Source organism: Colletes latitarsis, chromosome 9 (assembly GCF_051014445.1).
Source record: "Colletes latitarsis isolate SP2378_abdomen chromosome 9, iyColLati1, whole genome shotgun sequence".
In the NCBI taxonomy this organism is placed as follows: domain Eukaryota; kingdom Metazoa; phylum Arthropoda; class Insecta; order Hymenoptera; family Colletidae; genus Colletes; species Colletes latitarsis.
The window spans coordinates 25,434,581-25,462,049 of NC_135142.1; the positions used below are offsets into that span (position 1 = coordinate 25,434,581).

The 27,469-nt window shown below is 41.1% G+C and overlaps 1 protein-coding gene across 2 annotated transcripts; it reads right to left on the reverse strand.

Annotated features, from left to right (window-relative positions):
* Tna (Zinc finger MIZ domain-containing protein tonalli) lies at positions 1–27,192 on the reverse strand. 2 transcript variants are annotated; one of them, XR_013080337.1, is made up of 11 exons: positions 25,816–27,192; positions 6,519–6,801; positions 6,006–6,329; positions 5,001–5,640; positions 4,447–4,793; positions 4,113–4,298; positions 3,882–4,024; positions 3,311–3,800; positions 2,975–3,208; positions 2,592–2,801; positions 1–638 (listed from the first exon to the last, which is right to left on the reverse strand). XR_013080337.1 is itself a non-coding variant. In XM_076773497.1 (10 exons), the coding sequence occupies exons 2-10, from the start codon at positions 6,606–6,608 to the stop codon at positions 2,664–2,666; spliced, it is 2,592 nt and encodes an 863-aa protein (XP_076629612.1). In that variant the 5' UTR covers positions 6,609–6,801; positions 25,816–27,192; the 3' UTR covers positions 1–2,663. The 2 variants fall into 2 exon arrangements, 1 of the variants encoding a protein (XP_076629612.1); XM_076773497.1 differs by having other exon boundaries at positions 1–2,801.
* Between the last annotated feature and the right edge of the window lie 277 nt (positions 27,193–27,469).

Here is a 27,469-nt window from a genome sequence, read left to right on the forward strand (position 1 = left end):
TAGTAAATGTGATATTTAGTGCCCTTACTTAATTGGAGCAATTTCACTTTGTGATTTATATACAGATATTCTTGACGAAAACGATAGATTTGCATAATTATACCAGATATTCATAAAACTCTACAACTTGTAAACCAAGACCGTGTATTGTGTATTTTTAGGATATTATTAGGTAGGTATAGGTAGACATTGCCTATGTACAATCGCAACGATGTTGCACGTGCCTACTTCCTGGCAATCCTAAGTAAAGCTTACAGTTTGAATAAACTTTTTTTTAGATAATTATGTCTTTAATAAGTAAGTAATAATTCTATTAGAAATAACAGTACAATATTTGAACTGTTATTATCCTGCAGCCATTTACATATTACGTTTTCTAGTTTAAAGTATTCTCATACAACACTTGTATGTTTTGGTTCTGAGACATAATTAAGATAATCATTTTACTATTATAACTGGCCAATAAGTATCTGCCACTTTTCTTATATTATTAATCTATTTATCATATATACAGATAATATACAATAGTCGCGCTTAATATAAGTAATATTATTATCCTATTTTCAGTAATGTTATAGTAGTTATACGAATAGAAACTTGACCGCATCTAATCCTTCAATGTGCGCTAGTGTTGCACGCTGGAATATAAATACATTTTAATATAAAATTTGTATAATCTACATGAATCACTTTAAGTATATCTTCTCTTTTAATCACAAAAGATATAAATGTAATAACTACTACGCAAGCGGGGGGCCATGGGCGGTGTCACTCTGGCAGTATATCATACAAATAATTCTAGTACATTTGAATTTTTATTAAATGAGAAATCAATTTAGTAAGAATTTGTGCTAATTGTTACACAATTTATTTTTCTTTGTTAATCCAAAGCATTTTTATTTTTATACGTTTATCGATAGAACACGGAAAATCATTTCTGTATATATTTATTGCGCGTGATATTTGATTTGTTTATAAAATTTGATTTTCTGTATTTCATTACTATGCGTATTCTTTCATAAAGATCTTAGATCAGTTAGTTTAATTTGTAATTATTATAAAAGTCCCTTAGTGTTTCAGAAAAATAATAAGTAAACCAGTAATTCTTTTTTCGCGAATTGAATTATTAATGATAAATTATTTATATCAAAACGTGAAAATAAACTCTATATATGTAAATGGTTTTGATGTATCTTCAGAGATTTCGTATGTTAGAACAAATATTCTGTTATTCACATTATGTAGATGTTAACATTTTGATAAATTCTCAGAATTGATTTTTAAAAATTTTGTGTTACTATGCTGACCAGCATAAGTTTCCCACAAATTTTTTAGCAATATTGCTAGTAATAGTTACGAGAGTACATTCATAATCAATGAATTTTCCAGTAAATGAAAATTGTTTACTCGTGAACTTTTTACAGCTAATTTAAAAACTCCGAAGATACATCGCATGAAAATATTACATAGTCTGCAGTGTGAAGCCCGATATGCCCTCGATTATTCTTTTTCATCTGTTGTTACTAATCATCTAAAGGAAAGGAACACTATATGCGCTATATCCATCAATAAGCAGGGTGATTCACAACAGATGAACGCCTTATCTATTTTCGATTAAAACTTATTTACAAAAGTTACTGTACAATTGTAATTCTGTTGTGATGTGGGTCCATCATAGCCTTGAATGTGAGTAGACCGGTATTGAGGTAAAGATCATATTGCAGCGAGAATTTCAAAGTGAAGCCTTTGAAATAGCACAGCACATTTTGTCAAGCAAATATTCCAAAATCATAAATCCATTAAAAACGCCTACGGTTTGAAGGTACACTAAGAATGATCGGTTTCTAAAATTATTTCAGTATTGTGCAGATGTTGGACTTAGAAGTCCGTATTTTCAATATAAAATTTTATAAATGTGCTATACGATTTGTAAAATTTATTGACCAAAACGGTATTAGTTTATCTATCGAACGTAATAATATCAACCTCTTTAGTATTATTAACATCTTGCAGCACGTTCTTTGAATATTGTCCATGTAAAAACTTATTTCGGAATGAAGAAATGGTTAAATGGCAATGTGTATAAAATATATGTAAGTTTATCGATCGTATCGCACATTTATTGTATCAAACAAATATGTTCGTAGTTATTAATCTGTATGTAAAACTCTTCATGGAAAAGATTGCTCTACGTTCGGTATTAAAAAATTCGTATTACCTTCGTTTGAACACAATTAATATAATTGTGGTACTCGGTGATCAGTTCTGGAACATATGCCCGGCACAATGTTATAACGCGTCTCTATTGGAAATAAAATTCCCAATATCAAGGACTAAACACAATCCGTGCAATAACATCTTTACAAATAAGCACGCTACGTGGTGCTTCGTTCCGCTATTAATTAAAAGTCATCGTTTTTAAATCTAGTAATATGCCCTAACTTCGTCAATAGGAATATTATAATTAGAGCTAAGATTGTTTGTACCATTGAATTAGGTGAAAGCACCCACAGTGACCCCAATACGTTTTGAAATCCCTCACTACAAGTATTTTCGTCTGATTAGAAACATATTTGTAGTAAGATGCAAACCTGCCGATCGCTTTTGTTTCGTAACGTCAGAGTCGCAATTTGATTATTCCTCTAAAAGATGTCAGTTATCTTTTATTCGAAGAGTGCCAAAATATCATCACTCGATGAGGGGTTACCACTGCTAGCGCCGCTGCTGGGAGGCGTATTCAGATCTGGTGGATCTAGGTACGAAAGTAGTTCCATTGGATCCACAACATTGTCTGGCAAGAGCTGTAACATAACGCAAAGTCTCAGTCAAGAAATTGATATTCTTGATTTTCGTCTTATTTTGGCCTCCAGAATCTCCCATTAAAATTTTTCCCCGGGGGTGGCCGAACACCCTGTATAGTATTATTGAAAACGAATTTAAACTAAAATATGAATATAAATTTTTTGATACTCACATTCAATGCTTCCTGACCTGTACCCTCGCCATCTATTACTGCAGCTGGATCGAAATTTAAGTCCGATGGTATATCTGCAGAATCGTTATTTATGTTTGTACTCGTACTACCAGATGTGTTATGATTTCCTGTAGATTCCTGAGATGCAGGAGGAACACTTGGTGGACCGCTATTTCCGCCACCTGGAGTGTGAGGTGTGTGAGGAGTATGAGGTGTATGCGGCGTATGGGGCATCTGCAAGGTACAGAAAAAAAACAAATTATATACTATAAAAATTATTACAAATATTTAAGGGTTAAGAAATGTAATAGTTCTGAACAACAGCTTTTAATTTACCTGATCGTTAAGTGACTTCTCCATAGCATTGAGAGGATCTAGAGAGTTTACCGATTCGTTTAAGTGTGAAAGAGGCCCTGTTCCATTAGTGTAATCGTTATTGGTGTTTGTATTCGTTCCGGTATTAATATCGAAGGATCCTCCCGACGAATTCCGATGATTAATGTTGTTATTTCCGTACGTAGACGATGGATTATTCATCATAGAGCCGCTTACAATACTGCTCATATCAGGCGGTATGTACGGGCTCATCGCCTGATTCATATCCCAATTATTCATAGTAGGCATATTCATGCTTCCAGGTGACATTGCCTTGGTCATTCTCTTACAATCGCTTTCTTCCTCGGATTTAATACCGGTTAAATTCTTTGCTGGCTTCCAATTCGCGACCGAGTCTATCGTAACTTCCTCGACCTCTGCAGCGTTCAAAGTGTTCAAAATGCCCCACATATATTGGTCAACCTCTAAACCTTCCAATTGTGCAGGTTTCCTATAAGACGTACGCATAAAATTATAATAACAAAATTCAAGGTACAAGAATTCATTGTAAGTCGATCATAAAATTACTTACGTGCATACAGGACATCTCCAAGATCCCCTTTCGCAATTTAACTGTAGATAAGACTCTAAATCGAAGCACTGTATGTGTTTACAGTCATGTCCCCTTGCTGGCAGTGTAATACGTTTAAAAGTGATAGGACATTTTAAGGATACCTGAAGGAAGAATAATTTACGCTTTAAAAAAATCTGCTCGTAGAACATTTCGTTTAGCGTTTTGTCAGTATCGTTAAACTCTGCTCACCTTAAGTGCTGTTTGTTCTACGACATCTTTTTCCGACTGTATGCCATTATTGGAAATTGTATTACTAAAATTCCGTTTGATTTTGGTTATACAGTGTTCTGCCGTAAGTAGCCTTTTGCGTAACAATCCATGAAGTACGCTTCGTACGCTTGGTCGATGGACTAATTGCAGCACGAACAAATGCGACTGTAAACGACAAACCAAAATATAGTTGTTACACATTCTACGGTGTTCTTACTTTGGTAAACGTCGCTCTAAACTTTGGCGTAGTCCGTTTTGTGAAAGTTACTATCGTTTTCGCGATCCGATCGCGTTAAATGAAACAAAAACTTACACAACAACACGCCGACACGGTGATTTGTATCGTGTTCCTTCCTGCTTGACACACGTCCTTCAGGTATAAGGGTTTGTGAGACGTTTTATTCTCACCGCGATCGATAACCAACGGCGTTGCGTTCACAGAGACTTGCACGCTCGCTGGCCAATTCGTGTTCATTTGCCTGTCTTCGTGGTGGAAACACTTGAGTTGCAGTTCCAAGTCGGACCGCCACATCAATGTCTGATACACCGTGGACTTCAATTGGAACACGTGATTGCTTACAGCCAGATTATGTTCTAAGCGGAAGGGTGGAAGAATGATGCCATCCCTCACAGGGAATGTTAATCTTAACTCATCGTCCTCTGTGAACAACGATAGAACACGTTACGTTAAGACTAGACACGATGAACAATATGGAAAGTATCAATTTTTCTTATTGCATGCTTCCCTTTGTTGGGCGGAAGGAATGGGGGCAAATGGCTCGTGGAAAGTTAAGCGTGCAGATTTTAGTGAACGTTAGCCGTGTATAAGTCTAGGCTTCGCAGCTTAAAATTGCCGAATAAACTTACTTTGAATGTTAACGGGTGACTTCATCTCGTTGAAGTTGGGCTTGATGTCTGGGTTTGGACTGATATAAGGGGGCATGCTAGTGGCCGGCGTTAATGGCGGAGTCGGATTGCCAGGGATAGGACTGTGCTGGTAACTCAGACTCCCCGCGCCCGTTGTCCTCATCGACGCCACATCCTGTTGATACTGGCTGGTCGTCGCAGCGGGTGCCCCGTACGAGGACGCGCCACCAGCGTATCCTGAATTCGGTTGGTGACCCACGAATTGATTGCCAACCGTGGTAGGTCCCATGCTAACCGGTATACCGTTGCTACCATAGTATTGGTTAGCTGCCGCCTGACTGGCGGTGTTGTAAGACGGCGCGGTTTGCCTCATAGTGGTAGTTCGTATCATCGTGTTGGGCCCGAAGCCTGCGGCCGTGGGATTCATAGTCTGCATCTGCTGATACTGAGGCTGGAAGTTCGGCCTTGCTGCCGCGGAGTAGTTGGTCGGATACTGCGATGTCGACATGCTGTTAAAGGCCGGTTGCATCGCGGCCGGATTCGGGCCCGCGTAAGGCCCCTGTTGCCTCTTTTGCGCCATGTGCATCGCGGGGGGTGGGTAAGGCGCTAATCTCCTCGGATACCCTTGGTGTGGCTGAGCCTGAAAACGTGAAAGGGTCAACGCGTGTTTTCTTCAATTTCTATACTAGAGAGAGCTGGAGAGAATGCCCAAGTGTGGAAGTCGGATTTAGCAATTGGAACTTTTTAACAAGATTTTGCTGTTTATAAAATAACACACAGGGGTATTCTTTATAGCTTCTTGGAGTAGAAGAAATAGACGATATTCGTCTTTAGTAATCGAGAACAGGCCCTATCGCAGGGTGGGCCAGCCAGGCCTCTCACAGGGGCCTCGATTGTACACAAAACAGATAGTTAAGACACTTTATGTTCTCATGATTTGGTAATATCAAGGTAAAAGTACTACTGATTGACGCTTTCAGAAAAAAACAATAATAATTTACGTACCTGCATGCTCATCTTGTTCATCTGCATGTTGTTAGGTCCCATCATATTGTTCATGCCCATATTACCCATGGTACTCATGGAGTTCATGGGGGTCATTCCGTTCATACCACTCATACCGTTCATACCTCCCATCGACATAGGATTCATCGAGTTCATGCCATTCATACTGTTCATCGAATTCATGGAATTCATAGAGTGCATTGGGCTCATCGTGCCCATGCTATTGAAATTGCTCATCCCGACTGGCCCCATTCCGGCCATTGGTCCTCTTTGGGCGTACCCTGCGTTGTACGTTTGGTGGGGTATTCCATGTTGGCTCTGCATCTGTAATCAACGAAACCCTTTAGTTTCAATTTTATTCGTTTTGAGTTGGACGTACGTAATTGTATCCGTGAAAATTATTCATTACAGGCGTAGGTAAAGTATTTGTATGAACAAAGGGTTGCGTTAGCCTCGAATGAGTATACGTTAAATGATATAGAGGAGGATAAAGACGAACAAACGGAACCATACCTGATTGAATTGCGAGGGGATGTCTTGGCGGTCCTGCATGGCCACCACGCTGGCAGTGGCGGTGGCCGTAGCGGTGGCAGCTGCCACCATCGCCGCGGCACTAAATGTCGAACCACCACTCCCGTTCTGGGGTGGCACCGTGCTATGATAGCCGGATGATAACACGGGCTGCACCCCAACGCCGATCGCCGCCGTTGTTGATGGTGTTCTTGTTACCAACTTCGTAAAAAACGACAACGATCGCGTGTCGCGCGGTACAGACGATTCACCGACAATCGGGGTGCTGAAACGAGACGAAGGTTGCATTTTAATGGGCGATCTTGAGTCAATGAACGATAGAAAGACTCGCGCGTTCATCTTTAGACGAAGAGAATCGCAAATGTTACGCGCTAGATTTAGATCGCATAATAACTTGTCCCGATGGTAATTTTGAGAAAATGATCTAACCAGCGAGGTGTGACCCTACGTTTATAATAACTCTGTTAACTGCGAGTGGGGTGTATCATTCGCGAGAGTCGCAACAATCGGGCGAAACATCGATGCCAGAGCGATATAGATATTCGTTTTGTAGGTCAAATTCGTGTTCGAACGGTTCTGTACGAGTAATCGATTGTATCGCAACCGTTCTCTATTTTCTGCAGTGCAGCAATAATATACGACAGTTATTCATGACTGCTGAATTATTTGAGAAGGTCGTCAGCTCAAATCGCGCGCTACGTGGCAACTGCCCGAACCGTGCCGTAATCGACAATTGTTAATATTCATTCGTCGATGTTCAAATACCAACGTACGTATTCAGTTTCATTTGGCGCTTATCGGTGAAATTACCTGGCTCGCGATTGCTCTAAAATCAGCTGATTAAAATTCACGGAATTTTAAAGTTTCGTCTGCTCGAGGGAATCGCGAATTGAAAATGGTAAAAGAAATAAAAAGAGAAACACGACGCTGCTCTATCACCGGCCGCGTTGCATTTGTCGGCAGGGCTATCTAGAGTCGTTTAAACGAACGCGTAAAATTCTTATCGCTATTGTAAAAACAAAACAGAAGTACGAAAAGAAGAAACGAACGACGCAGAACAGTGACTGAATATCATTTCAGACGATTTAATTTAACTTACTGTCGACTCGTTCTACTATACAATATTTCTTGTAATATTAATCCATTAACAATTTCGCGCCGCGGTTTTTTCGATACTGAGAAAATAGTAATCAGCCAAAATTACCGACTGATCCCTGATTCTGCTCGATGAACGATTTGACTGTGTATAGAAATCAAATATACTCCGTAGCCCTGGAATGCGAAGGAAGACGGTTGCTTTGTCGTGCCCTTTTATCGATGTATCCAGACTCGAATATTGTTTGTCGAGTAGTATTCTCGTTTCTGTCCCCGTTCGAGACGCGCGTACCCCAAAAGACCGAAAGACAGACCGAACCCCGCGCACCGTTCATATTCCCAGCTGGCCAAGGCCCCTATTGGTTTTCTGTGGGAAATGCACGTGCTCGCTATTCACACACCGTGCTGCGCTTACAATACCGTTCTGCTACAAACACCGCTTGCCGGTGCAATTGCGCCCGTGAACCGAGCCTCTCTCGATCGTTTTCGACTTGTTCGATGTATTTGCCGCGGAATCTCGGCGACCCGCGGTGCTTTAAAAACTTAAAAATACGTACAATACGCACACATACACGCTGTAAATTGGTACAGTTTAAATGATCGAGAACAGACCGGTAGTACGAATCGATCCTTATTGAAACGCTGCGCCGCCACATGTGCGACCCTCCTCAAAATTCATGTCATAGACGATTAATAATTTGTGCTGTTTGTCGTAGCACTTGTAACCATTTCGCTCCGAAGAACTTGATGCTATCTGTTAGAAAGTAACGTATGCTTGTTAACAGAGAAGAGTTATGCATAAAACACGCTCTCAAGTCCAAAGTTGTTTATGAAGTATGTATACCAATATCACAAAGACAAGGAAGTTGAACGCTACGTAGTAGGCTGCGCTATTGTACGGCAATTAAAGTTAGAGCTCCGATGGGAGTCGAGAGGAAATTGCTCAGAAACGTGAAAGAAGTTACGAACAAGGGTATACGATGACCATTGTTCTATGTAATGTTCGAAACTCGGCGAGCCACGTGAAAGAGTGCACCGTGTGTATCGTAGCGTATCCTCCGCGATATCGCGTTACCACGTGCACGTTGACACTTTTGCGCGTGCTCCTGGCTATTCTATAAAACGACAGTGGATTTCTGCGCAAATGCAGAAATATCGGCGCTCTTTAATTCGCCGTTCGAACGACCTCCAATCCGTCATACTTTCCGTCGGAAATTCACCGGATTATATCCCTTTCGTCTATTTTTTGGCGAAAGTGACGCCCCCCCGAAATTCTCTTCTGCAACTTGACTTAAAACTGGACATATTTTTATCGAAACACGCCATGTTGGGAGTTACTTCAAAATACGGTATTTCGTACACTAATCAAATATACTATTTATATAATACATTAAATTCTCAGATAAGTTTGTCGCGAACAAATATTTTGCGGGACTGATTTTAACCGTCTGGAATAAAACCGTTACAATCGAGGGACGAGAGAAACGTTAGAACTAGAGAACGGAACAGAGAAGGAGACAAAAATCTTGTTAATCGTTTGCTAAATAATTTTTTCGACGCTCGCTTGACCCCGGAGGTTTTCAAAGTCAACGGAAGAGGGACGCCTCTCTCGTCGCCAGAAGGAAAGAGAGCCTTCTCTCTGAGCGTGGTGTCCTCGAGACGCGATTATGGCGCATCGAACAAAAACAAATTCCGAATAATAGCCTCTCGGTTGAATTCAATACATCGGTGGTGGTGGAACACGTCCACTCGTACTGTCGTTCGTATATATACATGTACGCATACGTATGGGTGTCTGTTGGCATATAGGGTGTTCGTAAACGGATACATTGGAGCCCAGTGACGAAACTGCCAAGAGAAACTTTTTTAACGTTATATTTCGAGCGATTCCGTCGAGTCGCAAACAGCATTGTAAACAGTAAATCAAATTTCGTTTCGAATTCGGCAATATACAAATTTTAAGAAACACGAATTTACGGATTCTTTTCTTACATTGTTTACAGTTCGCGGATGACTAAGACTTACGGTTAAAAAATTTATTTTTCTAGAATGACCATTTCTGTTGACTTAAGATCCCCTGTAGCATCTTGTACACGAAGCGTTCCAAAAATGGTCGCGAGTTCAACTTCTATAGAGTCGTCTGAAAATATGCTCAGCTATTTTATACAAAAAAATTACATTTACCGCGCTTCGAGCGTTTCAGGATTCTGTTATCGTGGTTCGATACACGAGTGCAAATGAATAGCGTAAACATAGTCGATTGTGATTAACATTGTCGCAAAATCAATACCGAGTATACCAACGTTCGCACGAAATCCGTAAAAAGATACGCGTCGCGAATAATTCGTTGCTCGCCAGTGGCTTCCCTCTGCAAAATCATCGCAGTCATCGTCCCGTATTAGATTTCCAAGACACCCTGTACATATGTATACACGTAACGTACTTACGTCCAGATATAGCACGTACGGGGAGCATTTCGAAGGTTGACGTCATCCGAGTCCCACCCCCTTTAAATTCGTGTTGAATGCAACTCTGTGAGAAAAGTAAGAGAGAAAAAGAGACCCGTCGATGTATATGCCTTTTCCCTTCGACCGTCTCTGTTCTCCCTTATCCTGACCGTATATTCCTTCTCCCCTTCTGTCTTCCCCTCCGAATAGAGACTGGGGGCGGGGTGGGCCCCTTCTGTAAAGCCCGCAACGGGTTTCTATTCTCGGATGTCAATATTTCGTCAACTAGAGCCCACTCGGCACGCAACAAAAGACCCTACACACAGCTTGCGTGGCTGGCGTGAGAGAAAGAAAGGAAGAAAGGCCCGTCAGCGTCCGTGATTCGTTCGATGGTGTGTTTAGAAGAGGATGCAACGGCGAAACGAGGCGTACACGGGTGCGAATGCGACGCCTAGCGGGAAACCGAATACGAAGCACATTAAATTCCCGTTTATTAACACGTTCTGTGCGGAGAATTTCAAATTCCACGTAGGAACTTTTGCAGAAACAGAAATTCTCACATTATGTTTTTTTTTTTTTTTTTTTTTTGGAGGGTAACACGCGTGTCTGTTAATAACGACGATGGCATTCCGGCGTCTGTAACATAACGTTTCCTTAAAAAATGTAAGCGTAAGTGGGTCAATGCCACTTTCAGAAACGCAAAAGTAGAATTCAAGGGACACGCGATTCAGAGTGCAGTGGCGTACGTAGAATGTTCCTGCGATGGCGATTTAAAAAACGAATCGATTTTTAAAAGAAACTGTGAGAACCGTTGAAGAATCGTTAATGGAGAAAATAAAGTTGCCAGTTTTTGCTTTGTATTAATTTTTTTTATATCGTACCGATCACGTGTATGTACAGAATCACGATAGTTTCGAAATCATTCGCATATTCATGGAGACTAGCCTAAAGGCTATTTACCCATTTACAGAAACCGAGGAGGCGACTAATGCCGGCGATGCGTGTCGAGGTGGAGGCGAATAATATCGAGCGAGGAATCCTTGTACGAGATAAAATGGGTCTCTCACGGTCGTCGCGCGTCGACATATAATAGCCGCGTTCTCCTCGCTTGGTACACCGTGAACTCCTATCTGAACTGCACTTTAATAAATCCAATTCCGATCATCGTCATCGTCAACGTCTACGTCGATCTTTGTCCATAATTTCACGCGAGTAAAGTAACCATAAGCGACGAATAAACGCTACTCGATTTAATCGGATTTTATACGCAACGTTGTTTGGATCGAAAGACGTCTCTTCTAGAGATTCTAGAGAAATAAATTTTTACCAAATAAATAAAAAATTTGAAGCGGGCACGACACCAGCATCGAAATCGTGTGTTCGAGCGTAGCCATGGAAAACTCGTGGTGTAGTCTAGCTATCGGAATTACACGTCGCCCGGTTGAACCGGTCTAAACGCACCTTTAACGGGTGTGACAAAGAGACGGTGAACGAGCGCGGGAGTAAGGAGGACAAAAAACGAACACGCCGCCGGATGCCGATCGCAACACTTCACTAAAATCAGGACAACGAGAGAAGGAGGATGGGAACGAGGATTCGAGAGAGTCTCGAGAGCTCCAAGACGCCCGAGCCTGCGACACGTAAACAAGAGCGTGTGTCCGAGGTCGACTCGCGAGGAGAATCGTGGGAGGAATTCCTACTTTTTTTTCTCTGAGGGCTTAGGAGAGAAGTCGACAGCGAGATAAAGAGAGAGAGAGATATCAAGAGAGAGCGCACGGAGGAGGGAGGGACAACGCAGAGGGCTTTGATCTCGACTGCTGCATCTCGTCGTTATTTTCGGTACGAATCGCGGAGACAAAAGCATTTTCATGGAAATCCTCGTCCCTCGTTTTGCGAAAAGGCTAACGTTTCTTTATCACGTTCGCAAAATTACTTTCGGTTCGGAGACGGGTCGAACTTAATTCGAACAATATTCGAATAGTGGGCTAGATCGCGATGCAGTCTTTGTTAATACTTTGAAAACCACTGTTTTGAACTCAGTTAGTTGTATCGACGAATAGTTCGAATTATTGTTAATAATTATACCGTTGTTCGACTCTCGCGATCGTGCACCGGAGAACAGAGAACACCACAAAGAGCAACTTACATAAAAATCAAGGCCGTTTCAAGGAGGAGACCGAAGTTTCGACGGGAACTCGACACGTGCCTGTTACCTAATGAGATCTCGCGTCATTATCGTAAATATTTTCAGTTTCAGTTGGTCATCGTCGATGACATCGATTTTAATTAACTTGGCGAACGTAGAGGAAAAAAATGTCTACGACGGACGCGCGAATGCTAAGTAGCGTATAAAAGTGAATAGTCAAACTCGGGTGTGTACAGTTTCTCGAGCATTTCCCATCGATTTCGATCAATCCGATTCTTTGGTTTTTGAATGTAAGTATCAATGCGTTTCGAATAATATTTCGATCACATGTGAGACAATAAGTTTCGCAACTCCTCTCGCTCCAAAAACTCCGCGACTTCTTTTCCCAGCCTATAATCATTGGTCTTGCATCCGCTTCGAACTGTCTGTCACGAACCTCGCGTGACAAATGGAGCAATACGCAATTAATTACGCAACAGAGGGACAAAAATCCGATTTCCAACAAATCGAATAAAAACCTTATTCCCCCCACCAGTCCTTTATTTCCACTTAAAACGACTGGATGAGCGTCTGATAAGCGAATCTACGCTCCTCGAGAGTTTCTTTCCCGTCGCCTGCCTATGAGAAGATTCTGTCATTCGCAAGAAACGTTCGTGGCATTTCGAGGTGGATGGGATAGATTTTTCCCGATGAAGGAAAAGGTCGAACGACAGAAAGACGCCTTGAATCGTTCGTTTGGCCAGCAGTCGACCGACTCGCTGTGTTCGCGAGCGCACGTGGTTGTCGCGCTTTTATTCGCGCATTCATAGACGATGGGGACTCGCCTCGCCTTCGAATGATTAATTTATCGATTCGATCACGTATCCTGGTGCAATACTTAGCCGATGCATCGGTGACCTTTAATCGTTGCGGTTTCCTTCGATAACGCGAATTACGAAAATTCGTTTCTACGCACAGTTCGTGCACCGAAATTTTGAATCGAACGTTTCTGCGTTCGAGTTGGTTGCTACGAGCAGTTTGCTAACTCGTCGGTTAAGAATAAATTTACGGAACCCGTCGACACGATTCCTGTTTTATAATCTAACTATAATTCGTTGAAAAAATTAACTTCATGTGTTTCGAAATTATGAATTCACTCGAAGAGGGTCAAGGATACTTTTTCCTTTTGCAGTTTTCCTCGATCGCTTCCAACATGTTTCAAATCGTTGGAAACACGTGCGGCACATGTCGCGTGTGCGTATATAAACGGAAATAACATCTGCCGCCCGTTACGAAGAAGCTGAAAACTGTAAAATTCGACCGCAGGACTTCCAAAGCTTTAGGTAACTTCCTTCGGTTTGTATATGAATGAAGAATGTTGTACAAAGAACGACCACAATAGCCACTCATACTAAGCGTAAACGTAAGCAGAAGAGAAATCTTACTTCTGTTCAGCGAAATTATCCAGGGCATTCCTTCGAGTTAGCTTTCGTACGTTTCGAAACTCATATTTAATTCAATTATTTTACAAACGATTAAAATTTGTACGCAAGAAAACTATTTTCTAAGATGTTCCAACGATATCGAAATTATCTCGCAATTTTTTCTAAAAACAAGAATTTTTATTCTCGTATAATTTTCAAGGTTTCACAGTATTTTCTTTGAAATGTCCGCATATACGGCAAAACGATCGTTAGTCGGACTATTTGCAACGAATGCAAGACAAGAGCAAACAGATTATGCAACTGGACGATATATGCCTCGCATTGTCATTATATAAGGATCACAGTCCAATTCAGGAACAATACTACGACGATTTAGTAATTATGACCTATAATGCATGTGACGGTGCATAAATAGGAAACGTCGCAAAACAGTCTTGTACAGGTTGTTACAGATTTAAATCGAGCTCCGAATCGAGTTACTTAGAGCCATACTTTTTGTTGCATATTTTAAAAATTTCCAAGGATTTTTGTCTCAACTATATTATAATTGTAATATGATACTGTTAAAGGTACCTTGCAGCAATTACAATTAAACAACGATAGAAAGCGTCAAAGGTATAGCACACCTATACCGCTTGAGTAAGTACAGTGATATACTTATATCACTTATATCACTATAGGCTATTCTACCTCTTGTCATAAAAGTCAGAAGTTGTCAAAACAAGCAAGTAGGTAGCTCCAGCGAAAAATAGAATATCCTATTCAAATTGAAATTGAACTAATGACAAAGGTGCAAGATAAACACCCTGTATTTGCATATATAAGATTTCATACGACGTACGTAAAAATTTGCACGAAGTATAGGTTATCTCCAACATTGATTTTTTCGTTAGCTAACTCGCTCGTCCATACTACGCAAGTCGTCTCAACCGCTAACTTCAATATTTTAACACGAAATCTATTACAATAGGATCAACACGACCATATCTAGAAGTGAATTACCACCTGTTAAAAAGAACAAAACGCCTGACAAAAACGACGGGACTTAATGGGTCGCGTTCATTTAATAGGACAAATATACCTTCCATATTCCACTTCTCACACCGCCTTCCCACGCTTTGAAACCATCTCCGCAAACACGTTAAAGATTATCTTCACATAGATATTTTTACCTGTAACTTATTTATTTCCAAATGGAATATAAATTTGTGTGTGTGTGTTTTTTAAATATTAGAAACGGTAATTTTCGACGTGGACGATGACGGATCTAGGAGAACTCAAAAGACTTATTGCAATTATCTACGTGCATAGTGAAACAAGTAACTACACGTTTGGTTGTGAAATGCATCGTGCGACAAGCGAAGGCAAATCCTGGTCGCCTATTGTGTTTGGAAGGGCACAGCCACAGAGTGGTACACGCCCTGACATACAAGTTTAAGACAGAAAAGAGAATCGTTGCTAAAAATCAACTTTGTCGGCTAGATAAAAGATATTGGAAATGTTACACTTCACTGATTTATCCATTATTTGTTCATTAAAAGAATAATACGTACAAGTGAGAACGCGAGGCAAGTTGGCTCCATTCGCTGTGATTGTAATCATATTACGAGAAATAACCGACAAAAGTTCAAAGTTAGAAACGATCGTATCAACGGAAACGCGAGGCTAATTGCAGTATTTGAGAATAATTTATCGAATATATTGCTGGAAGGAAGATCCTTGGTATTGCAACTTGCGAAACGATTACGAAACCTTTGTTGACACGTTAACAATTTTTGGACGTGATGTCCGTAACGCCAAAGAAGCCGCTTCCATGCTTTATCTTTTGTGTAAACTAAGGTGTGGATGGAATACGTTACGTTATTAATAAATACGAATTAAATTCTTTGGAAATATTGCTGACATCGCTGATAAAATGTACGAAGCAAGCAAAACTTCATTACGTCCATTATGAAACTCCTGCATTCGTAACAATAGCGATAGGATGTCGTACGATTTACTTCAATGGAAATAATTTAATTCCAAGCTCTCGGGGACAACCATGTTCGTGTAAGTTACATCAGTCGTGCTTCCGAATATCGCGACATATGACGGAAGTAATTTATCAGTGATTCAGCGATGGCGTAATATCCGCAGCTAAAATTTCGATCTTTTGTTCAGCAAAGTGTATCAAAACGAACTGAAACGAAAGGTTATTCCTTGAGCCGAAACAAAGAAAATAAATAATTGCCTGTAAAAAAAAAGTGGAATATAAACGTCCTTGACACACAAAGAGGTGGCTTTCGAGAGTCTTGATAAATTCGATTCGCTGGAAATCCTTTCCATCGATTGTACGTCGAATTACTCGGCGAAAAGATTTTGATAATATGAATAAATACTGCAAAATTTTTTTAAACGTTTCAGAACCTAGACGATTGTCTGATTTGTCTCTGCTACGATCCGTCACTGGTCTTGAGTCAGCCGTAATGTATCCTTGAAGGATCGACTCTGACGGGAAAAAGATGAATTCCCGCGTTCGGAATAAAATTCCCCAACGGCGCTGCCAACTTTTGCATATCGAACGCAGTCAAGCATTTATGGTTTTACGCGCGTATCCCGCGGTTTTGAATGTCGAAATTGTCCTTTGTATCGGAGAATTGTTATACGTCTTACGTCACGTTGTTGTTGACGCACAATAAATCTTTAGAGGATGCATTTCTGCAAATAGAGGCGAACGCGTGCACGCGAAAGAAGGCCCATTCTGTCAGGATTCGGAGAAAGTTGTTTCGGCGCGTTGATTGGCGGATGACGAAATCACGGAAGCCGCCGGCCAATCGTTGCTCTGGAAACTTTCCCAGAACGCTTAACCCCTTTGACCGTTACATAAATATCACCCGATCCAGTGTAGCGTGTTGTTACAGCAATGTATCCACCACGATGAGATAAAGGGAACGTTTGGGCGACAACAATTCGTTGTTGGCTCTCTCCCACGTAAAAGTACAACGAAGCACGTAACACGTTCGTGAAAGCAACTAAGAAACCGACGATCTTACGCGAAATACGCGGCACAACTGTAACAAATGGCGTTACCGTCGACCAGTTTCGAAATGCAATTCCAGCGGTGGCAAATTTTTAAGTTACATCTTGCCTTCAAACATTTGGGAAGAACTAAGCTTTATAACATCGTCGATGAATGGCAAAAAAGTGTATACAGGGTGTTCGGTTATCCCTGGGAAAAATTTTAATGGGGGATTCTAGAGGCCAAAATAAGACGAAAATCAAGAATACCAATTTGTTCATGAAGGCTTCGTTAAACAGTTATTAACGTTTAAAGTTCCGACCATACTGAATTTTTTTCTCGAAAATGCGCAAGATTTCGGGGGTATGTCTATTGACCAAAAATGATTGTAATTGATTCCCGCAACCGAAAATAATTTTTCTAAAACGATTTGAAATTTTTTTTTTCCGTCGAAAAATTTAGGCACCTACCCACTGTCGATTTTTCTTCAAAATTCGTTTTTCATGTGTAACTAATTTGGTTGACGCTCCACGGAAAAGTTGTCTAATACTTTTTTGTACGTATCCATGAGCTCTACTTCCATGCTAAATTTCAATGAGATACGTTCACTATTGTAGGAGTTATGGCAGTTTGAAAATTGGACCATTTTTATGGGGTTTTTCTTATTTTGCGGGGTCAAAGACCAACTTTTCGAATATTTTTGCATATTTGTACATATTCTCCATCAAAATACGCGTAGTTTGCTTTTTTGAACATTAAAATCGTCCAATCCGTTCAGAAGTTATGACGTTTTAAAGATTCGCATGAAAATTCGGGCAGACATTTCTGGCCAGAAATTATATTTTCGGTAAGGAATTTTTTTCTCGAAACTGAGTAGGATTTCGGGGGTATGTCTATTGACCAAAAATGCTTGCAATTGACCCCTGCAACTAAAAATAATTTTTCCAGAACAATTCGAAATTTTTTTTTTTCGCTGAAAATTTTACACTTTTTCGAATTTTTTTCTCGAAAGTGGATAGGATTTCGGAAGTATGTGTATTCATAAAAAATGATTGGAATTGATCCCCGCAACCAAAAATAATTTTTCCAGAACGATTTGAAATTTTTGAATTTAATTGTTAATAACTTTTTAACGAAGCCTCCATCAACAAATTGGTATTCTTGATTTTCGTCTTATTTTGGCCTCTAGAATCCTGTATTAAAATTTTTCCCAGGGGTGGCCGAACACCCTGTATATAATACTGTGGGACATAAACAGCCTACTAGAAGTAGAAAAGTTGCAAACCACGAGTTAAATTGTAATTTGTTACGTGAATGCTTTGCAAATTCGTTACATAAATTTGCAAGAATATATTTTTTTTTCTACGATCGTCAAATATTGCAGGATTCGTTTGAATCGTTTAACAATACATGTGGTTCAGCAAGGAAGCAATCTATTAGGAATTAGAAAGGGACGCTGGAAATAACCTTATTACCAGAGAAATCGAGACAATTGTTTCGAACTATAATGTATGTAAGACTGGAAAGTCTTTCTTCGGTACTCGTTTATAGTTTACACATATACATGTGTATATGGATACAGAAGATTGGAAACAAGGAAGCAGTGAGAATATACACACGCCTATAAGTTAACTCGGTGTACTAAAATAACATCGGTCGTTTCACCGTCGACTTAGGCAAAGCGGATAAATCCAAGTGTCGTGGAAAACTTTGATATAGTTTATACTGGGTGCTTGGTAATTTGAAGTATGTCAGGGTTATACTGGAAGGTATTGCTGACGGAGACAGTCTAGAAAATATTTTTCACGGGAACTCTCAAGGAAGACATCATTCATGACTCGTAGAATCTTGGATCATAATAATTTTCTAATTGCTATTAACAATTAAACTAGTATGTTTTATAGCCTTTTGTAAATTTTGTAATATTACCTTTTTTTCTCGTATTGCAATGAATTCGTCAAATTAACGGCGTTACAAGGTTTAATATAAACAAAAGTTTGTCGCCCTTTTTGAACGTTCTACTTATTCACCCAATGAAGCTTTCTGCGTACTATCAAATAATGTATTTAAAGTCGCGGTGGCATCATTTGATACGATCTTACGTGCTCGACACGTACTCCATTACAGCGAGACGCTCGTTAATTTCAAATAATCGCGCGCATGTTCGCACGTGCGCGGAAACGACCGTTTAAATATATATCACAAGCGACACTATATTTCCACCTGCTCTTTGCATTAATTATTCAGGATTACAAAGTCTTCCACTTTCTTAAGCTTTTCTTCCAGATAAAAGCTGCAAGATAATTATATCCTCGCGACGTACAAGGAAAGTGATTAATACGACGCGCTAAATACAGATTCAAGTTACACGAAGAAAGGCCAACAAAATGCTCTGAAACACTAAACCCAATAAATATTCTCCGTTTAATTATAGCATTGCCTTCCAATAACCCATGGGAATTTGATAAGCAATACCATTTTACACAGTTTCACTTTCAAAATCTACTATTTATATGTCTTTATATTCGCAATTACGATGATGATTTTAATTATTCGCGAACGTATTATACGTTTTCACGCGCATATCGAACGGCGCAGCTCGTTCATGCGCACAAGGTACGTCGATTAACGCGCATGTTGCCAATGACAGCTGATAGTCGGCAAGAATAAGCGAGCGACCGAAGTTGTGACAGCTGATATCACTGTGTCTTCCTGGATAAGGTGAGCCGCGACCTTGCCTTGCGCGATCGCTTCCGGCCAATCAACGCACCCCATTTGCAATATGTGGGTATTTTATTAATCGATCGTTCCGGTCGATATGATTTTTCGTAGTTCATAACCGCGAGCATTGTTTTACCTACGGATGCGTTAACGCGTTTCTAAACACTGTAATAAATCTTAGATCGTGTTATCGTTGTGCTGACGATTAATCTTTCCAGCGGAAACTTGATATACTATGTTTCTACGGTTATCACCGAACCATGAAGGAACTGTTGTGTATTATATTTCTTATTACAGCTGTGTTTTAACTGTGTACTCCATATACTGACACACATAAGCTAATATACGCGACACGAATGACAGCTGATAGTTTACTACCTTCGTGAATAAGGTGGAACGCGACCTTGCTGACCCATCGTGCGCGATTACTTCTAATTGACGCATTCTGTGTGCGATCGAACCGATTTTGCGTCATTATTCCAATATTCGCCGACAAGAAGAACTAACACTAATTTACGTAACATTTTTAGTTTGGTGAAATATTTCCAGATTTTTGTTAGTAAAACTAATTACATTTTGTTAGTACAATTGTGAAAACAAATACTTGTAACAGTCTACAGTACTGTTTGTTGTCTATACTGTATTGCTGTACAAATGTTTTGCTAGGCTTTTCGAAGTTTAAACCTCATTTTACCGAATGCCAATTACTCTTATGCTTCTAACCTTATTTCATTGATTTTTCCAACTCGTTAACGACCTTCTACTGATTCTTCGATCGTACGGTTAGAATGTCGTAGCGTTGGTACAGAAGTTCTACTTAGAATCGCCTTGCACTGTATAAGTAGTATATAAGAAAAACGAATGAATAAAATAACAAACTTATTTTCTGGAAACATGCATCACAAGACTGCATAGTTCGGAATATCGACGTTCTTGCCTGGCGCTTGACATAAGCACACGGAACAAAATTAGGCGGTTGGCGCTTTAAGCGGTAGAGTGCACGCATGCGCATTAGATCGCGTCTCTGCACGCAACCCTTCCGACAGCTAAGAAACGAAATGTACCGTGTCGTGCTTTCCACAATTAAAATTCTTATCACCTTACACAATATTGCCCTTATAATAACGTTTCGGATCCGTCTTTTTTTTTCGAAGTACGTTCCCTTCAATGAACATTTACTTGTTGTAATCATCCACCGCTTTGTATTACGCATTGGTTACTTTAAAGATAGAAAGATTCTTTCTTTGTCAATATACAATAGATTTACTGAAACGAAATATCAACAATGTTTTGGACTGCAAATGGTTATACTATTTGGCGTCGGCGCGCAATAGGATGAAAACGGTTCGCGACAACGATAAACGATTCTGGGAAAATCTCGCGGAGTCGATTAGCGCGTACGCGGGAGATTCAAATTCGCGCGCCGATCTACTCGATCCACGCATGGACAGAAGACGCGTCCCGAGACATCATTATGCAACGAACAATTATGAAAATTTAATTACGCCTCACCTTGAGCGCGCGTGCGGGAATATAATGTTCGAAGGCTACTCCATTGTCGTTGGACCGCGAGCGTCACGAGCGGCCGCTTCACGCCGACAAAACAAACGTTTCATAATCCAACCGAGCGGATTCCGTCGCGTGTAAACCAATCGTTTGCGCAAGCGAGTACGTACGGTTGTCTTCGAAGGATAGAGAAGCGCGCAGCTCTCTCGTTCCTCCAGCAAAGACTTTTCTTGCTTGCGTGGTGATTTCAACGGAGGTTCGCTGATGTTCGCGAACGGGCTCCTCCTTTTGGTACCAATTTGCGTAGAAGACAAAATTCGCGAATAATACAAACTCTTATTTAACGGAGCACTGGTTTTAAAAACATTTTATTTAACGTTAACGTAGATCCAAAGTGGACGAGCGAGAAAACAGGATATATACAATTATCGTACGTAAAAAAGTATCACCGATATAATTATTAACGTATTTGATCAAACAGAAATGTATAATACACGCTTGCGAAGACTGCCAAACGGAGCTTGCTCTCCAGCCGTGTGCATTGTCGAAGAAAATTTATTCGTCAAAGGGTTAACAAGCTAAGAAAATGCATTCCCCGCGATGGCTACCGCTGAGTAAAAATTTTCTACGTGCCAACGCGCCAAGGTGAATTTATAACGTGCTGCTTTGTCTGACATAATTCTTCGTCAGTTCCGAGGCGTCTGTTCGCCGTCCTTGACAAACAAGTACCCTCGCTCCACAAGCCGGAGTGCGCAATCAAAGATGACGATATATTCCCGGCTCGTTGATATTTGCCAATTTGGTAAATAGCGGTGTCCTCCTTATCGAAACACTTGAAAGCTTGCGTTCGAGGTAAAATTTCGATAACCGTGCCACGGTGAGAAAAAACTACGACGCTCCGCTCCGGTCTGGTCTGGATGCCGTTGGAAAATCGAGTGGAAAAGTTCACTAACCGACGAGAGAAAAGTAACGGAAGAAAAAGAAAGAAAATCGTTGGTCACGCGCGATCGAATAATCGCGTACGCTCGTCCGAGAGGTATGAATCGGCAAGTCGACCTTATTTATTTGTGGATAAGGGCAAAGTGTGCGCAGCAGCGTGGCTCTCCCTGGTGCATATCCCCACCACTAGTCCAACGGGTGATTCCCCCCAGAGGTAATACGTCCCTGGGAAGCCACGGTATGCGCCATCGAGTGTACGCTTATTTTAACAAACCTATTTCTGATATTGTGCCACCGCGACGGGGCCTGTATCGAGATTAGAAGGCTTTCAACGAAACCGATTTACTCGCGGTGGAGACGCAATAACGCGGACCGCGCCTGCATACGGCCAGCGATCGCGTGTGTTCGGTGCACGTATGTACGTGCACAGAGCACATTCGACAAGTACCCCCCTCCCTCCCTCTCTCGACACACTCCATCACCCCTCCCCCGCCGCGCTCGCGCTCTCGAAACAGTGGTTCTATCTCTATGGCGTTAGGTGAAAGCTCGACGATCGTAGAAGTAGCGCTAGACGCGGATTGGAAATAACGCGGGGCAATGGGAGCTGTCGATGCAACGTGTTCAAATTATGCACGAGTTCGTGTTTCTCGCAAAGTGTATCCAAAAACCGATTTACGACTCGGCCGAGAGAGGTATTCGTATCTTCGAGGGAACGTCTCTGATCTGACCTCGATTCATCGTTAATGTAGGTCATTGAGAAAGAAAGTGACGTTGGATGTTCAGCCTCCTATTTACTATTACTGTACAAAGATATGTCTCATCCACCCTGTGTCACTACACCTTCACAATATCTGAAAATATTACTTATTACGGTGTGCTTTCTAGTCTTAAGTTCGATTTCGCATGAACTTTGAACTTCTATCTCTCTTACCACTAAGGGCTAGAGCTATCTTCTCTCCACCAAACATCTAAGATACAAAACCCTTAGAAATATGTTTGTAATATCTCTATTCCTCACTTGTTGCTTGTAACCAAGTGCCTGACTTGACGTTTCTTACTCCGAAATACAACAGTGATGTTCAAATGGAATCAAAATTAATTGCCACGTGAGATGATAGAATTTATGCTTGTATCGAAATGAAGCTTGACAGGTTCGATTCAAGGATTCTTCATATACTCAAAAATTTAGAAACACGATGTTTGTGTCCGTTAAATTTATTCAAATAAACGTAAATTTCCCATTGAATACACAATGACAGAATAGATAACGCAGAGGTAATATTATCTTCGTATAATATGAATAGACGCCAGAATGGAGGCGTTAAAAGAAGCAAGATGAGAAAAATCACCGTTTGAACTTACGCAATTTTCAATGGCGTACATTCTTGCAATAGCATCGATAAAACGTGGCTTGTTCTTTAAAAAATTTTATATTTTTATTCAACGTATAAGAGGAAATTGAACTCGTTTCTGAATAACCGCGATAATGCGGCTCGATTAATAAAGCTTGCGACAGAGAGAGGCGCCGTAACGCTGCAATTTCGAACCAACGGCACATAAATGTCAAGGGATCCTGACATAGTTTTTAGGTTCCCCGAAGTGACTGGTTATCGGGTGGAGAACTGCCTTTGTCGATTATATTGTCGGCGAGCTATGCGATATGCGAGACCCGTTTCGGCAGACTATCGTTGATAATACACCGACTTGGCGTATGACTGTTAGCGATAAACGATTAGATACCCCGGGCACAGCGGAGCCTATTGCGCGTTTAATATTGCCAAGATTATCTCAGCGTACGCCAGAGACCGCGCATAAACGGTACGTGACGGTTGCGCGATTCGTTCGATTCAAATTCGCGTCGCCTCTTGTCTTTTCGTTCTTTTTTTTTCTTTTTTCTTTTTTATTTTTGCACCGTCAGATAACAACGTCAGCGACAATGTCATACTGATTATCGTCACGCCAAGCGAGATACCGCGCGAGAACTGCCAGTTTACCCAACTTCAAATCGTTTCCTTACGAGTCACGCGATTAACCGATAAAATTTTCTTTTCGTTCGGACGCTGCCGCGCGTATTCCTACGCAAACACACTTTTCCGAGTCGATATTCAATCTATAACGGGGAAACAGTCTCGACATTTTTTCTCGGGAATGAATTATTAAGGTCGTACGACAGATTACGGAGCGGCGTGGTTTCCAATAACTCGTTGCTTATCGATAAAAATTGTACGGCTCGTTCGAGAAAGTACGGTTCGATAATAAGTCTCGCATAGGCCAGTCGACGCGTCTCTCGAGCATCTTCTACTTCCTGCTGGAAATGGACTGAAGTCGTGCGCGATACATTTAACGACGAACAAACGTATCGGTAAAAATTAAAATTGATGTTTAATAAAAAAAATACTTATGTGCATACCTCAAGGTCTGCAATTTAAATATATGTGCCACGAGTTAAGTAACTTTTTTTTTCATAAAAACAAAAGAAATACTAAAATATACATTTAATACTGATTTTGTCGACAGCAGAATATTGGCACAGAAAATTCTACACTGAATTTCTAGAATGTAATCACGTTCCTTATATTCAGAGACAGTCTGGCGTTTAGTGTGACATTTATTTATCATCGTTACTATCGTACATTTTACGTGTTTCTGGTGTTGAACATGAGGGTAGTAAAGTAATAGTATAGAGATGTACATGTTTCTTCCGGGTTGTAAAACTTATGTTTTTATGGAAAATGTAATAAACTATCACATGTATTCGAATATTTTTAAAGAAAGCTTGAAAAATTGCAATAGAAAAGTTTTAAACCTTAAACCGAAGTTTTAGTTTCAACAGAATAACGATTATAGATTAGATCGTTCACCATTGGATTATTTTTAACGTACCAAATATATTAGTAACTCCAGCACTATCTCCCGATTTATACTTCGAATTGAGAAGAAAAATTAGGAAATATCATATAATAACGAAACTATAATTAAAATATATGTTACTAAAAAACAATTGCACAAAATCAATTGAAAAAATCATTAACGTTTGTTCCGAAATTGTAAGTGTGCCAATAGTTTTGTTTCGACGAAAACGGTTATTTATACACATTTTACTATACACTGTTTATGGTATATTTAAATTGTAGACTTGAAAGTATATTTTCTAAAAAGAATCGATCGTATAATTCTACTTTTTCCCGATTTGCACTTTAGTTTATAACAAAATCTTGGTTGAGCCAATACTTTTGTCCACCATTGTACATATTCGCATTTGCGATGGAATACAAAAGTGTATTTACTGCCGGTTTATAGCTATTCGGTAGCGCACTGCTGCCCCATCTATAGTTGTTACACATAAAGGTGTTAATACGTTGAGTATAACACGTTGCGACCCTACAGTCGATCGAAGATTATAGTGGACGTGACTTCTGCCTGTTTTTGTGTCTTCGTCTATGCGAGTCTCTTTCTCTCTTTCTGTCTCTCTTCTCGCCTTCTTACTCTTTCTCTCACGGTTAACCGGGATCGGCTGGAGAAACGAGTAAAGACGGAGTGACACATCTTTAGAACAATCACCCGTTGTGAAAGCGCCTTACCGGTTGGAATATCTACTACTGCAACGTAATAACGAGCAAGTGGCGAATCGAAAGATCGCGAACCATTCCGTTTGCGAATCTCTAATTTAAACACGATTTACATATTTCGAATACTTTACACGGTTTTTGTGATCGGACCAATTTTTAAAACATCGTCCCGAACAATTTCTTCGAAAGCATCGAATTTCTAATCACTCTTTCACGATCGAATAAAATGTTTCACTGTTTTCGTTTAACAGAGTATCGATGCTCGTTTCGATTTATCGAACAGAGTCTATTTTCACAGAACAACAACGAAACCGGAATATTTTTAAATATTTCATTCAAAAATTTTAAACTAATCGTGACACACGTTACAAAGTTATCTTGAGTACCGACGACCACTTGCGAGAATGCGTTACCCGTAACACACTTACACTTACCTAAACGATGACACAAAGGAGCATTATCCTTGGTAGATACACCTCTTCCACGGTATAATCCAATCCTCCTCGTGTAAATGGAATAGAATAGATAAAGAAAACACTAGAATCACACTAACGAGCACACTTCCCCGCGTCCACGGAATCTGTCTACGTTAATCGTCATCGTCCGCCACGACGACGAGCACGGTCACCACGCTGCTCGACACTGCAACGCTTTCGTCTATTCATCACCTCGTTATAACAACGACAAAACGAGCGAGAATGCTCCACGACTCGACTGAACGTGCGGAACCCACCAGAGAGTGTTGCACGCGCGTGCGACTCGGATGCGCCGTGAGAGAGGGTAAAACTCCTCCGCTCGTGGCCAACACCGGTGTTGTGTCCTTGCGGCAGCAACGGCAACAACTTTATCAGGGAGTAACGTCTCTCTGGCTACTCTCGATGACGCGCTAATCGTAACCGCCCGGAACAAATGTCAAAAAGCATAACACAAAAACTATATTCATTTGTCTTATTCTTCGATTTCCTTCGTTGCACGATGTTCTCTTTATCTTACGACGATTATTTTCTCACACACTTCGGCGAAACTTTTTATTTATATCCCACCGTGTTACGCGCGCGCCTCAGTCTGTCACAGACGTACTGTCGGTGCACGACGAACCGTTCGCAGAATCGACGACGACATAGACAATAATGATAACGACGGTAACAGTAGCAGCAGCAAAAACTTTGAGGATAACGATGAAAACATTTGAGATCGCCGCGTGTATGGATCGTCGACGACGATACCTCGTGAACGGAGAGAGAGCGTCCTTTCGGTATTCGCGGACGGCTGACTCTGACTGCTCGGCTGACTGACTACTCTGCGCCGGGTAGCATTGGCCCCGCTAAACGGTTGAAAGTAATACTGTCTAGTGAGAGGCTGTTGGGGCCAACATCGGTCTTGCTTGCTCCCTCTTTCTCTCTCGCTCACCTCGCGCGTTCTCTATCGTTCGTTGTGTGTATATACGCTTCGTGTACCTACAGCGTGTGTCCCTGCCGTCATTCGTCGTCGCGATCCTGTATCACACACGTGGATATTTGCTCGTATTGGTAACTCGCGCCGAGGTAGTAGCAAGAGCAGCAGGCACGACGATGTCGTCGTGGTGGTAACGCGCAATGACTGTGTTGGTATCGAAGCAACGACTACGACGAAGGTAGTAACGGTAGTGTGGTAGAGGTTGGACACCGCGGTGGGAGTAGTTACACGCGCGCACGTATACATGCGCAGGCGCACACGAACGCCATCTAGCAGGAGTGCGCACTCGCACCCAACGCACAGACGCACGAATACTGCGGCACACGCGTGTGCCAGTCCACAGACGCGGACTGTCGGCCGAATGGTGGGGATGCTGGCGACTACGAGCGACAAGCGCGGAAGCGAAGAGGTGGGGGGAAGGGGAGAAGATGCGGTTCGACTAGGTAGGGGAAGAAAAGGAAGGAAGGAGGCAGATGGATAGAGATCGAGAAGGACGCGTAGGGGTTGGGTGGGGTGAGAAACGACGGAGAGTGAACAGTGGCGAGGGGTCGCTCCTCCGACCGAGGGGTTGTCGTGCCGGTGGGGAGGTTTGACCTGAGCTAGTTCCCCTCCATTCAATCCACGGCCACAATA

Coding starts and splice junctions, on each gene's coding strand:
- Tna (XM_076773497.1), bottom strand. CDS start 6,608: ATGGTGGCAGCTGCCACCGCTACGGCCACCGCCACTGCCAGCGTGGTG. Junction 6,330..6,518: donor TCCCCTCGCAATTCAATCAG/GTATGGTTCCGT, acceptor CGTTGATTACAG/ATGCAGAGCCAACATGGAAT. Junction 3,801..3,881: donor TGGAGATGTCCTGTATGCAC/GTAAGTAATTTT, acceptor TACGTCTTATAG/GAAACCTGCACAATTGGAAG.